General features: G+C 41.0%; 1 protein-coding gene across 1 annotated transcript in view; it reads left to right on the forward strand.

Moving 5' to 3' along the window:
- SORCS1 (sortilin-related VPS10 domain containing receptor 1) overlaps window positions 1-14,103 on the forward strand; it is a gene marked incomplete at its 5' end in the record, with an annotated part of 76,284 nt that overhangs the window by 45,972 nt on the left and 16,209 nt on the right. The window contains 4 exons of the mRNA XM_010184519.1: window positions 4,610-4,743; window positions 6,687-6,810; window positions 7,795-7,907; window positions 10,966-11,097. Of these exons, the coding sequence (XP_010182821.1) occupies window positions 4,610-4,743; window positions 6,687-6,810; window positions 7,795-7,907; window positions 10,966-11,097 (503 nt within the window). The remainder of the gene's footprint in view (window positions 1-4,609; window positions 4,744-6,686; window positions 6,811-7,794; window positions 7,908-10,965; window positions 11,098-14,103) is intronic.

A 14,103-nucleotide genomic window follows, 5' to 3' on the forward strand; every position in this document is an offset into this window, starting at 1 on the left:
AGCAGAGTGATGGGATGTGATCAGTGTTTGTCTGTCCTGCAGCAGAGGACTCCAGACTGAGAGGAGTCACAGGCAACAGTGACATTTGTTTTTTAAACTATGTTCAGTCTCTAATTTTGGGTAGTCTAATTTGGGATAGTGCTCTCTGAAATGCACCTTCATTAGTGTGTTTACACTTCCAGAAAAAACCAAAAACATCCAGGATCTTTAATCACTTTTAAAAGCGTTGACTTTTACTTTGTACATGTGTTTTGTCCACTAATGAAATACAACCACATCTGGGATGGTGACCAGAGCATTTCAGTTTTTCTGTTGTCATAGGGACCAAAATCTTGGTGTTAAAAGAGTATTACAAGAAAATATATTATCTTCATGTTGCTCTTCTGCTGTTCTTTTTAACCTTTTTATACTTCAGCTGTCTCTGATTTACAACTGAAATGTATCTCAAGTCTTTGCATAAAACCAGCAATGTGTTCTTTCATATTCATTCTGGCACATGGTTATGAACTCAAAGGGTAAACCTGTTATTGAAATTTTGTAACATTTTTGTTTGGGGACATCTTTTTCTTTATACAGTGTGGGGGGAGGGGAGATTTGTTGATTATTTATGTTTTCAACTGTGTGCCTCTGTGCAGTTCTACTGAAGAAAAAGAAATTCCAAAACTTAAGTGGTATTTCTGTAAACATAACTTTACCTTCTACCAAAATAACTTCACATACTGTCTAGATAATTCAGCACATTACATATATTTTAACTCTAGTTTTGGAGTTACTTCATACAGCATGAAAGCAGCTGCATCTTCAGGGAAGGAGGGCATCTCTTTAACGGTGCACCATCAACATATGGGAGCAGTGGGAGGCATAGCTGTAGGAGATAAGAGGCTTATGAGGGAGCACTAGAGAAGCAGGAGCAAATATCTCCCTGAATGCTTCTCTTCAAAAAGACCTTCAGTTCATGATCATAGTATGCCATTTATGGTTACCTAACCTGATAGATCCCGGTCTGTGGCAAACATTTATGTCACATAATCCTTTAGCATATCATGTGTTTGAATAATTCATAATACCTTGAAAAAATAACTGCGTTCATAAATTAGCTTATGGCGAAACTTGGGGTTTTGATTTGGGAACTAAGTCTATGTCACTTCTGTGCCAAGGTACTGGAGAATAAAGGTAAATTCTGAGCTTTTAGACAGCTATTGTTTTTTGGAGGTTTTGTTATTTTTAGATATTTGAGTATCATCCTAAGTAGAGTAAAGAAAAGCACCTCTGCTCAAATAGACATTTATCCACTTTTGTGTAATTTCTTTGGTTTTGGAGTTATATTCTAGTTTGCCTTTCTGTGTGTGCTTGCATAATTACCATGGGAGCTGCTGCGGGCTCTGAATGCAGAAATCCCCCTCCCTCTGCTGCTGGCTATGAAAGTCAGCTCAACAGGAGCCGTGGTCTTTTTTTTCACTCTTTGTAAAGGTCATTGGAAACAAATGGAGAACTGTTTGGTGGTTGGTATTTCACAGGAGGTTCTGACAGCGTCGTGCGAGCGGGGTTTGTAATCGCTCGCTGTTTGACAAGAGATGATTCCATGGGGAACATTGCACACCCTCAGCCTATCTGCAAAGTAATGAGACTATGTGAAGCAACAAACTGCTTTCCCATGCAACAGCCAGAAAATGGAAGGAGAAGGCAGGTGTCCAGCCTTCACTCTCACTCATAAGGGGCTTTCTGATTCTGTTTTAATCTGTTTTCTTGAGACATTGAAGACTTAAGAACTGTTTTGATTATTTAAGCAGTACGATATATACATAATATTCAGATATGTTCATGTGACTTAGCATTGTGTTTCTGCATTGAGTGTAGGTAATGCCAGCACAGAACTTGAACACTGCATAATCATTGCAGCCAGGCCCAGATTATGTGTGCCTGACCCCCTGGATAAGTTACAGCTCTAAAGTTTATGTCTCACCTTTCTCTACATGACAAGAATTAAGGACTTCAAACCAGGTTGCAGACCGAGCATGGTGCTACTCAGAGTAGCAATAGATTTGCAGAGGATGGAGACGTACAGTAAATCCAATCTCCTTCAGAGCCTAACACCCAGATCCACAAAACCTTCTAAATCCTATTTAAATGCTTGCATTGCCACTCAGCTCTCTGTTGAGTATTTTGCTTGGTGTGTATGAGCTTGGCCTTTGGAGACTTTTGTAAAAATATCTGTCCTTAGAATAGACACACACACTGTATTGCTAACATCCCCAGAAAAGCAGTGTGCAACCTGAACATCCAGAGAGTTTTAGGAATGGCTACTGAAGCGAGTGACCTCTTGTAACAGGGTGATAACACGAGTGTGTGCAGCCAGATCTTGGCGTTTCAACACCCTTCCCCACCTGTGGCCAGCAGCCTTGCCAAGATGAAAACTGCAGGCATTCAAGCACGGTGCTTGTGATCTCCAAGATCCAAGTCCATCCCATGCCCTCCTCACCCCGCTGCAGCTGTGGGGCCAGTGCACAGTAGCAGTGCCTTTGCTGTGGTTGGTCCAGGGATCCAGAAATGCAGGTTGTTGTGAGGCAGGAGCCTTTTGTGCTGGATGAACAGTTAATTGTGTATAAATTGCTTCTCCAGCCAACAGGCTGTCTCTAAGCTGTCCCGACAGGTCAAAATTTTCCCCTGGAACGTTAGTTATGCATTTGCGAATGCTTCAGAATAACATCACCTGCACAAGTGAGCCTTTTGAGAAGCTTCTTCCTTTCTGTTCTCTGGGACTTGTATACAGATTTTTTTTTTCCTGGGACAGGTGAAGGTCTGTAGTCTTTACAGCCCTGCATGAAATTCAGAAGTGAATCCTCTTGAATTCTCTTCAAACTTACCTGGGAGAAAGCAGCCTCCTACCAAGCGAAGAGTCTATCCAGAGTGAGCTATCCCCATCTGCTGGCCAGATAATAGTTCAGCATTTCAGCCACTCTGACCCATCAGCTATGTGCACAGAAGTGCTCAGGTGGAATTGGCTTGCTTGAGCAGTTCTTTCCTGGCTGGCATACGGTGGAGATCCAAGGAGGTGCTGGTCACTCTGCAGTACGGGATCGTTTGAGATATATTCAAAGCAGCTATGCAGTTATGTTGGAATGTATTAGACTTTACATGGGCTCCATTGTCACTGCTGTCACCACATCCGGCGTTAGGAAATTTATTCCTTTAGAGTGCTGTGCTGACATTGGGCATTTGGCAAACATTCCAAAGGATACCAGAGCTGCAAAATATGTAGTGTGGGAAGCTGCTGTTTTTCAGGTCTCAGAGTCTTGCTGAAAGCAGGCACAGCCCACTTATGGAAATGTATCTGAGCAGGGGAATGCCACTAAAATCATAAGGGTGAAATTCTGACTTCTCATGAATTTTCAACAAGAGTGTTGACTACTGATTGTAAAAGGAAAAATGAGCCATGGTCTGTTCTATAGCAGGCTTTGGTTAGTCTTAATTGGGCTGCTTCAGGTTAAGCAGCAGCTGTGTCTATAGCCCAGAGAAAGCTGCATTTCAATAATAAGTCAGGAAGACTGGTCCTTGTTTATTCTGGCATAGTTTATCCAGTCTTATTTGGGATAATTTTTTCTTATCTCTTTCTGCCTATGTGTGCCGTATAGTGGTATAGGGTGCTTGGTGTTCCTTCAAGTTAAAATGCAAGGTCTAAATGGTGATACATGCATAGGATATGTCCTGAAAAATCCTCTCCTGAAAGATATAAAATCCTCTAGCAATGTATCTCAACTCTATATGGACAGTGCAATCAATCCTCCCAGGCTGTGGTCTCTGCTTTTCATCACTGAGGAGCTTGCAGATGTAGGACATGTAGATGTGGCCTTAATTTGTTTAAGAAACCCATGTCCCCATGTCACCTGGGGTTTCTTTCTTTTTCTTTCTCTGTCACTCTCAGGAAAATTGCTTTGTTCTCTAAATGAACAGTCAGAACACATTTTAAAAAATAATCTATAGGACAAGATGTAACAACAAAGGCCCATCTGTCTCCAGAAGATGGGAAATGTGTAACCCTGGGCATAATGTCACTTGTCGAATGAATTATGTTCTGTTTATACGAAAGAAATAAAAGAGTTTATTGAGGAAAAGGAGGGAGTATAAGGTAACATTAAAATGAAGGCACTCAGTGCATGCCTTCAGATAGAGTTTCAGCTGATATAAATAGATATACCACTGCTGAAGTTCACCAAATCATAGCAGTTTGCATCAGCAGAGATGCTTCATGTCCACTGAAGCCATTTGTCCTGTATATACTTATGTCTTCCTGTTGAAGGCCATACTCACGTAACAGGGCTGTGCACCTATTGTTTAGGTTGTATATAAAGTCCTTCAGTAGGTGATATTAATGCAGTAGAGAGTCCAGGTTTTTCAGCTTTGAGTACAGGGGTAGCTCCTGTTCTATGAGGAACTGATATAAGCTTGCCTCTCTAGAAATGGCGCCAAGCCAAAACATTAGTTCTCCTGCCCCACAGCAATTTGGAGGACTTCTTTCCCCTAAACCAGTGGATATCCCCTCAGATCCATTCTATCCTGGGCTGACATTTCAGATGGAGGGAGGACTCACCTGCTGCTTCTGTCTCTGCAGGCCCCTTGGAACACGTTCACTTATCTCTACCATTCGTCACCACAAAGAACAAAGAGGTCAATGCCACGGCAGTACTGTGGCCAAGCCAAGTGGGAACACTTACTTACATCTGGTGGTTTGGGAACAACACAGAGGTTTGTATTCCCTATGGACTGAGAACACAATCCTGGTGGAGCTCTCTAACTGAGAAGGGAGGGAGAGAGGGATCTGGGAATGCTTCTAAATAGTCACACACACAAGAAAATTATAAATCAGAGACCAAGAGACTAATTGTTCTTTGACATCTCAATGTTGAAATGTAAGAACTGCTTTGTGTTAGTTGTTTTGACTTAGCTGTAGAGTTTATTGCCATTTCATGCAAATTGCTGATAGTTTTCTCCCTGCATGTACATCCAAGATAGATGTAGTGAACCAAAATCAGGAAAAGTTTCTAGTTTGTTTTCCCCAACCCTGCCTTCTTCAATAAGAACAACAAAAAACCTTAGGGGTTTTGGGGCTTTTTTAGGAAACTAACTTTTCAAACTGAAGCTGGTTTTATATCTGGTACTGGCTTTACATAGCCCTAGATTTTTATACCTCATTTCTCTGGTGACTAACAGAGGAAGAGACTGCCATCAGTTTTGTGCCTCCCCTTAAATATACTGAGCCCAGTCCTGAGTCCCTACACTCTATACTAAACCACAGGTGCAAAACCACCTTATTATCGTGTTCTACCAGTGGATAAAATGGTTCCCAACACACCTTCCTGGCTCTGGGCTCTGCTTAGATATGAGAACAGCATGCAGCACATTCTGCTGCCTCTGTGCTTGCAGTGTTCGTAAATCTGCATGAGCATTGTAACTGTTATTTTACGTATCTTTGTGGCTAAATACCCAGAGACCTTAATTAGTTTCTGAGGGGAGAGATTTTCATGGATTTTGTAGAGCCAAGAGGGACCTTTGACACGTGGTTATCTTCTGAATAATGCAGGCTGGAGGCTTTCATCAGTACCTTCTACTTTATTTAACTCTTTGTGATTAAGGCAGAACTGAACTTCTTGTTGTTTTGCATTAATAATTTCCCTCAGATGATGGAGAACTCACTGCTTTTCTTTTTTACCCTCTCCCCCAACTGTTTCCCCACAGCTAATTATCCTGAGCATTGAACACATGCCCCATGTTTGTAGTCTGAATTTATCTAGCTGCGGTTTCAAGCTGTTGGATCTTGTTATGCTTTCGTGTGTAGATTAAAGAGCTCTCTGTACTATCAGAAATCCTCTCCCCCTAGAGGTACTTACAGGCTCTGATTGTCACCTTTTAACCTTCCCTCTGATCTGCTAAGCTCATAAGTGATCAGAGTTGGTCTAACTCTGTTCTCATTCAAGTGAGAGTTTTACTGTAAACTACAATGGGAACAGTCTATGACTTCATACTGGGTGCTTTGAAGATCTCTCCCAGAGTTCATTAATAAGCGAAAACAGAAGTTAGGGCAGAGACTGCTGAAAGAGGGCACAGCTCATTGACAAACTGGTTTGCACAGTGAAGCAAGCTGAGGGGATCTGTGTCGTCTCTAAACACAATCACTTTCCAAAACTGACTTCTCCATGTCTAAGGATAACATGGGAGAACAACTGAGAAATCTTAATTTGCCTCCTGGTCCTGTCACAACCTCCCTGAGTCACCTTAAACAAATCATTTAGAGCTAGATTTGGGAAAGGAGTGTGACACCTGAGCAGTGAGTCCTGCAGGCCCTTGCATTAGAGTCTGGTTCTCTCTGGGGAGTGCAGCAATATTGGACACTTTAACATGGGGTGCAGAACAGCAACAAGATAAATGGGAAGGAAATACCGGGATTTTAAAACTTAGCTCCTTCGGAAGTTATAGGTACCTTACTTTGAGCTTCAGAAGGACATCCCCGTCTGGATCCCTGGGCACTCTGCAGAAAATTGGCTTCCATGTCACAGTACCTTTTCTAAGTCTTAAGTTTCCAAGCTTGACCTGACTTCCCAGACCATCCCAATAGGCTAGAAAGTGAAAATTATTTTTGCTTTTCCTTTCTTTCCAAATTAACTTAATTTCTCCTTTTCTGATATTTGCAGCCACTGATCACATTGGAAGGGAGCATCACATTCACATTTTCTGTGGAAGGGATGAATACTATCACCGTTCAGGACTCTGCAGGAAACGCCATTCTTCAGGACACAAAGACTATTGCTGTGTATGGTGAGCCTTTCCTCCTTCATTTCACATAGGATTCTCCATAGTCAAGAGCTAGAGAGACAGATTAGCTGGCAGCAACGTGAGGTCTTTATTCCAGGATGTTTGAGTGAGATTATAAACTCACATCCCATGTTACCAGTTCAGCATAAGACCTCTGAATGCCACTGACTAACACTAGTCCAGGCTGAGATGATTGCAGAATATTGATCTCCTTCCCAGAGCCCTCTGCATCTCCTCTATCACTATTTGGTCATCCTACATGATTGTCAATATGTTGTCATTTTGCAAGCTGGTTTTCCCCCTTCTTGGCCAGCAGAGGCCTCTTGACTCACGCAAAAGCTGTTTAGCTTGAAAGATAAATTAGTGCTGTGTGCTGCAGTTCTGTACAGAAATCCGTACTGATTTGATACTGAGTCCTCAGAAGCAGTTAGGGCACACAAATATCATATATTGTAGGTGTAGTCTAAGGACCACTGGGAATCCCAGTTTTAGCTGTTTATACCAAGCACATGATCTTAGTGATCAGTGTGAGCATCCCTGTTAACAGCGACAGAGATTAAGAAGTACATTTTCCAAGGCTAGTCCTCTCCCCACCTTTATCCTTGGCCACTTCCAGTTAAGATTTCGAGTGTTTAGGGCACATCTGTGAGAGGACAATCACAGCTTCTTTCACAGAGCTTGCCTGCTTCAGAAGTCAAGATTAAGGTAGCATTTAAATTACATTTCCAACACAGCTCCCTCTCCAGTGCTATTCATCCATTGGAGTAAGGTCTGATCACCCTTTGCGGTTCTGTGGCACTCGAGCTGTGAATCTCTCAGATTCACCAAATCTCTCAGTGAATCTCTGAGATGCACTGCTGAATTCTCTGACAGTCTGTGCATCACCTGCAAATTGATTAAGCAGCAGATTTCACTATGTTCTGCCCACTCGTTTGGCATTAAGGCATTTCACAGTCTTTACTCACCACCATGTCATTGTATCTGCAGAACAATTTCAGTCCCTGCGGTTATCATTCTCTCCAAACCTGGATGACTACAATCCAGATATCCCAGAGTGGAGACGGGACATCAGTAGAGTAGTCAAGAGAGCTCTGGTGGAGGTAAGCAATGTGCATAACTTGCATTACCATGGTTCTAATTTCTGCTTTGTGCCTACGTTAGGACTGGATCAGCTTTTCTCTCAAGGTGTCTCTGTTTCTACTATCTATAAAAGGAGGCTAGACTAGTGTTTGAGTCAGAATCCTAAATTTTAGAAAGCTGAAATTGCACCATTCTATGACAATCTGGTGCTGAGTCAGCCTTCAGTTTATTCTTATTAATGACAATGGGTTGTGTGGAATATTTCTGAGAAAAGGGCATATAGAAAACAACTTACTTATACCTGCCTATGGTTGTACAAATGTCTTGACTGCTGCATAGCAATTCTTTCTTCTTTTACTGCTATCCTTATACAGCAGTGGAAAGCTGTGCTATTCTAATGGAATTACAAATATGCTGTAGGAAACTTAGGAGACCAAAAAGAAAACATTTTTTACTACAGAGAAGAGCACCACAGTAAGTGCTTTATGTCTTTCACATAGCACGGAGTCCATGGGTCAGGATTGGATGCTATTTTCCTCATCAACACTATGGAGAAGCTCTGAACTTCCTTCTTTAACCATGGAACAGAATGACATAAAATATTCCTGGATTTCAAATATTTGGATTTCAAACTGAGAGGTTAAGAAAAGTTAGAAGAGACAGCTGGGGGTTCTCAGCTCAGCAGAAAAATAATGAAAGGGACTGTCTAAACCAGAAGTTCTGTTTTTTTTAAATAAAGATACTTAGATTTTGAAAGGATAAATGGCTTGTAGATGTTATTAGCAAGCTTATATGTTTATTTGTGGCATCATGTGGTTAAAAAAGACTGGAAAGACACTGTGCGCTAATCAGGTGCACCCAAATTGTCGGGATTGTTTTTGAGATTTTTTTTTTCTTCAATTTCCTCAAAAGACAGGAGGAAAGGAAAAAAAAAAAGGAACATTTTTCTGGAGCTTGTTCTTCTGACTTATTTATGTCTGTATCAAGTATTCAAGGATTCATTTATCTTCAGGATGAATTTTCGGAATATCTACAACTCAATAAAACAAAACCAAGCCATAAAAAAGGGATTATAAAACTGCAGTACCAAGGCTACATTCCAAAGGCAGAGCAGTGAAAACACAGAGTCTTTTTGTTGTTTGAATTAAAAAAAATAAATTGATAGCTAATTATCCCTCTTTATATAGCCAAATGATTCACCTTAAACAAGCCTTTGTGAGAAGTCCCAGTAAAAATTAAAGATAAAACCAATAGATTTCTACAGCAATTATGTAAACTGTATAAAAATGATTTGAATAACTAAATAATTCAATAGGAAATGATAGTTGTGCTATAGAATTTTTATGAACTTTTATTAAAGTATTACATTCTTGTTACAGAGTACCATAGACTTGGATAAAAATCCTGCATACGAAATTATAGTTCTCTACTAAAATCTGGTCTTCTCTCTAATTAGGGATAATTTCATATTATCACAAAATATCCTATTTTGTATTATGATCATAATTATTTGCTCACACCGTTGATTGAGTCCTGTTTCCTACTTTTGATGAAAAACACAAAAATGAGTAGAGCAGCCAAAAGCTTCCAGACAAAATAAATCATTCCTAGACTCTGAAAATGAAGACTTTCCATTAACTGGTAATACTGTGTCTTTTTCTTGACATCTCAGAACAACCTATTAGGCAAGCACAAATAGTGCAAGCCCTGGCTTCACAGAATACTTGGGAAGAATATATGAGGCCTTTATATTGTTATAGAGTTTTTTCTAAATTCATATTTAAAAATAACCAATAGCAACAAAACCGTATACTTTTCCTGGAAGTGCAGGGTTTCCTTTTCACAGCTTCACAGGCTATTCCCTGGAGTATCAGCAGTCATGCTTGGGATAGCCACAGAGTTAGCTCAGGTTATGGTGATTTGTAATCAGTTTTGCTGACACCTTGTCCTCCATCCATCATTTCCTGCAATGAGCTCCAAGTCTTTGGTCCTGAACCATGAATTCATGAATTTTGGGTCAGATTAATGTCATAGAGGGTTGCAAGTACTGACTGCAGGGGATTCTCTGTGCTGCATCCAGCTGCTGTGATCTGCCCTTTTATCTGAGGACACTTTCTTTCCTTTAAAAGTGACCTACTAAATTCAGCACTTGGAACCTTAAGATTTAAATCAAAACCTTGATATTTAAATGTATTTGCTGGATAATCCACAACACAAAGAGTCAATGGAGGAAGATTCAGCAAACTATCTTTCTACTTCTTTTGGCTCTCAAAACTTCCTGAAGGCCAAACTAGCTCTTTTTCAGGAGAAGTACTCCTCAATCTGATTCTGCAATGTCATGATAACAGCAGCTGAAACCCATGACCAGAGATGACTCAGGTAGTAATGCCTGTGGGGTACTTTCTTCCTAATTTTGGCTGATTTGTGTTGAAGGGGGATTTGGGTTAAAATTGGTTGCTTAAGATTTTCAGACAACAAGACAAAAAAAAAATTGCAGATCAATACAGTCTTTTAACACCTAAAGAAAAAAATGGTCCACATTAACTTGTGGAACTGACCTGGGATGTAAACTATAAGAAACTGTTTGGCTTTTGGGATTCAAACTTGATTCATCATCTTCTTCCTCACTGAGTCGCCACAGAGCTTTTAAGATGTTTTGGCTAATCACACCTTCAGAGTGCAATTCTGCTCACATACCTTGGCCTTTAACATGCAGCTTCTTACCATTGACTAAATGAAGAACCTCAGGAACTAACTTGGTATAGTCAGATAATTTTAAAATAGCTGAATTTAGAGAAAGCACATCATACCATATGCAACTATTATTTAGGAGCTCCTTTTAGTGTATCTGATTATCACTTACCTTAGGAGCCTGCATATTTTACTGGAGAAAATGGTAAAATAGCTTAGATCAGGAAATTATTAATCCCTGACTTTTTATCTGGAGTGGATTTTAACAAGACTCTCTGTTGTGCCACATACACCCTACACCATTTGTATAAGTGCTCTGACGCCTTAACAAAGAAACTGTCAGCATTCAGTGCCATCCCCACTGTTTATCTGTCCATTAATTATCAGGCAACAGGTATTTCAAGCAAGCATATTCTGGTCGCAGTGCTCCCTGGTCTGCCCACATCTGCCGAACTCTTCATTTTACCGTATCAAGATGCCACAGGAGAAAATAAAAGAACAGCAGCAGACCTTGAGCAGGTACTGTGTCCATTACTTGGAGAAGTGTATGTTTATGCATTTCTGTATATATTTATTCTATTTCCAAGACAGGCTAGAACAAAGGATGTGGTACAAATGCATCTGATTCACTGGAGTTTAAACGACCGTGGTATATGCAGCATCCTCTTTGGGGCCTTTGTTGGTTTATGGTGGTATTTTTGTGGTATGTTTTTTAATCCCAAACACTGGAAACAGGCTTTGGAGCTGTATTTAGGAGTCCAAGATTCCCATTTGGGTTCCCTCAGTAATGTTAAATTACCGTAAATTTGATGATGTCATGTCTCTCTCTTAGCAGTTCTGTTTTACTTCATGGAAGTAGCAAGAAAGCAGGAAGGATTTAGGGGATGCTTCCTGTCAATGTGAACTGGAGTAGCCTCATACAACAAAGCTTATAAGGTTGTCAAGATTCTAGAAAGCACTGGAGGAGAGAGCTGGATGGCAGACCTGGTTAGATCAGAACTTCATTCCTTTAAGAGGCAGGGTTGGGATTGGATTATCTGCCTGCCCTCTTCACCGTGCTGGCAATGGGGTTCAGGCGCAATGGATTATTTTCTCTGTGCAAGGCTGAAGCAGGTTGTAACTGGAGGTCTATATCTTCCTGGTGGGTCCTGCCCACCAGGTGGGCCTAACATGATTGTGACTAAACGATTAAACACTGTGCTGGACAAAAATCCTGAAGTATCTCTCATTTATTACCAGGGCCAAAGATAACTAGCCCTGAGTGAACCATCACTGTACCTCTGCCTCTCCATGCAGCATGTCCGTGACTCAAGTAGACATACTCCATGTTGGTATGGGCTGTACGAGCATTGGGGAGAAGGTGTCATCAGCTCACAAATATCAGCCTCAGTGCTATGGTGAAATCCTTAGCAGTTCTGGACCCCTGCTACTTCACTGGATGGCACAAAGGTTTCAGCATTTCGCTTTGGATTTGTCCCTCAATTTGTGAATAAGTGAAGTCTTCTCACCAGTGGATGTTGCAACAACACCTTCACCTTCTTGTATTCTTGTTTTCTGATAGCCTTTTCATCTGCCTGACCTGTTATTGGCTGTTGCAATTGCCCCTTGCAGTGGTCTAAAGTCTTGTTAATGTAGCTGTGGGCCTCAAACCAGCAGATCCCCTAAATACTTAAGCTTTCCCTTGCGCAGCATCCTTAGCCATCATCTTTTTTTGACAAATGCCTTTCCTCTGCAATTTTCACTACCCATGTAATAAACAAAAAAGATGGAGATTTACTGCTCTGCAAAACCTTTCCTCCCTTTTCTCCTTCATCCCCCTTCTCTTTTCGTCCATCACAAATTGGCAAGGAAGCCAGTCCATAAACTTTCAAATTTACATCTGACCCAGCTCCCCACCAGCACTCAGCAGCTTACTTTATTTTCCAATTGCTCCCTCTCTTTTTCCCTTTCTCTTTTTCCCCTGTAAAAATGGAGTCTCCGTGGCTGTGGAGAAAGGAAACCCTGGCAGTGCTCTCATGACCCATTTTATGGACAAGAAGAAATGTCATTTTCAATGTGACTCCAGTAAGTTCTCTGGCATCCTGCAGGGTCCAAATGGTAACCTTTGAAGACAGGGAAACTATTTGCCATTTGCAGCCAGCTGTTTCTTGTGGAGAAGTAGCTCCCCTGCTCCCATTTTGGATGATGAGAATGTTTGGTTTTTTTACTAGCCTACAGGTACTGCATTCCTCTTCCTAGTTATTCCAGTAGAAAATGGCATTGTTTTCAGTGGGAACTGCCTAAGGAGGACCTCAAAAGGTGTCTCTGCTCTCAGCTCTGAAGCATATTCTGATAATGTTCTTTTTTCGTCATCCATTTGGCCCATAATCACTTTCACAGTGTTTCAGAGCCCATTCAACCCTTCTCCCTGGGCTTGAAGTCACTGGGATGAGTACTGGGAGCAGATGTTTTTGCTGATGCTTCATAGGTACTTTATGATGTATGGTGTGCTTTTCTGCTAGGAACAGAAATCTGTTTATGTTCATGAGCAAGCAACAAGCTATTCAAAGGCAAATATGTGAGTTTGTGTGTTTGCAGGTGCACACCCAAAGGAGTTACAGTTCTAGATGATTTTTTTCTAATTTAAAAGATAAACTTCAAAGTATACAGTAACAAAATGGAAATAGTTTGTAAAAACACTGCAATGGAATAAGGTTTCTTAAGGAAGCACTTAATTATATAGATTCCTTTTTTCATGTTTTCATATCACACATGGAAGCTGCTTTCCAAACCTGAGACTTGTGGTGAGCCTCTCCAGAGAGACAGTGACAATTAGTTTCTCTCCCTTGAAAACTTGCAGTCGGAATAAAACAGGTGGAGAGGAGTTACAGAAATGAATGTTTCTATTCTGCAAAAGCCTTTGCTTCAATACCCAAGGGAGGGAAAACCTAACTTATCCTGAAAATCAGAAGTTGGTGAAACTGGGTGAAACACCAGAGAAGGGCACGAAAGACTGTGCTCGCTGGAGGCACAGATTTATCAGGAGAATGAAATGTGCTATAGACTCCTCTTTCTTTTCCCCTCCTATTAGACTTGGCATATATACTTGTGGTCATATGACATGAATGTGGTGACACAGCTCCACACCCACCATATTCACATGCCAGGTACCAGAACAGAAGCACAGGACACTTTGTGGTCCTGATGTTCTGTTCATCCAACCTGAGTTTGAAAGGGAGAAGCGGTATAAATCGTGTGGGTGGTGCATACTAACTTTTGTTAGCTAGAACAAGCAAGGCTAAGGACAGCTGATGGGGTCAGAGGAAGGGAAAAGTGATAGAAACAGTAGCTGAAGAGGGAATTCAAACTACATCTCCCCACATGAAACTCCTGAAGTCTCTGCAGCCCATGTCTATCACAACGCACCTGTGAGGTTTTAAGGCAACTTGCTTAACCAAGCTGTATTTCATCATCTAAGCCAGACCATTGTGCCATGGGTATCAAGAATAATATGTGGTTTCATGGACTTTCACATTTGCCAGTAAA

The sequence above is a fragment of the Mesitornis unicolor genome, unplaced genomic scaffold (genome assembly GCF_000695765.1).
Source record: "Mesitornis unicolor isolate BGI_N332 unplaced genomic scaffold, ASM69576v1 scaffold3465, whole genome shotgun sequence".
Classification (NCBI taxonomy): Eukaryota; Metazoa; Chordata; class Aves; order Mesitornithiformes; family Mesitornithidae; genus Mesitornis; species Mesitornis unicolor.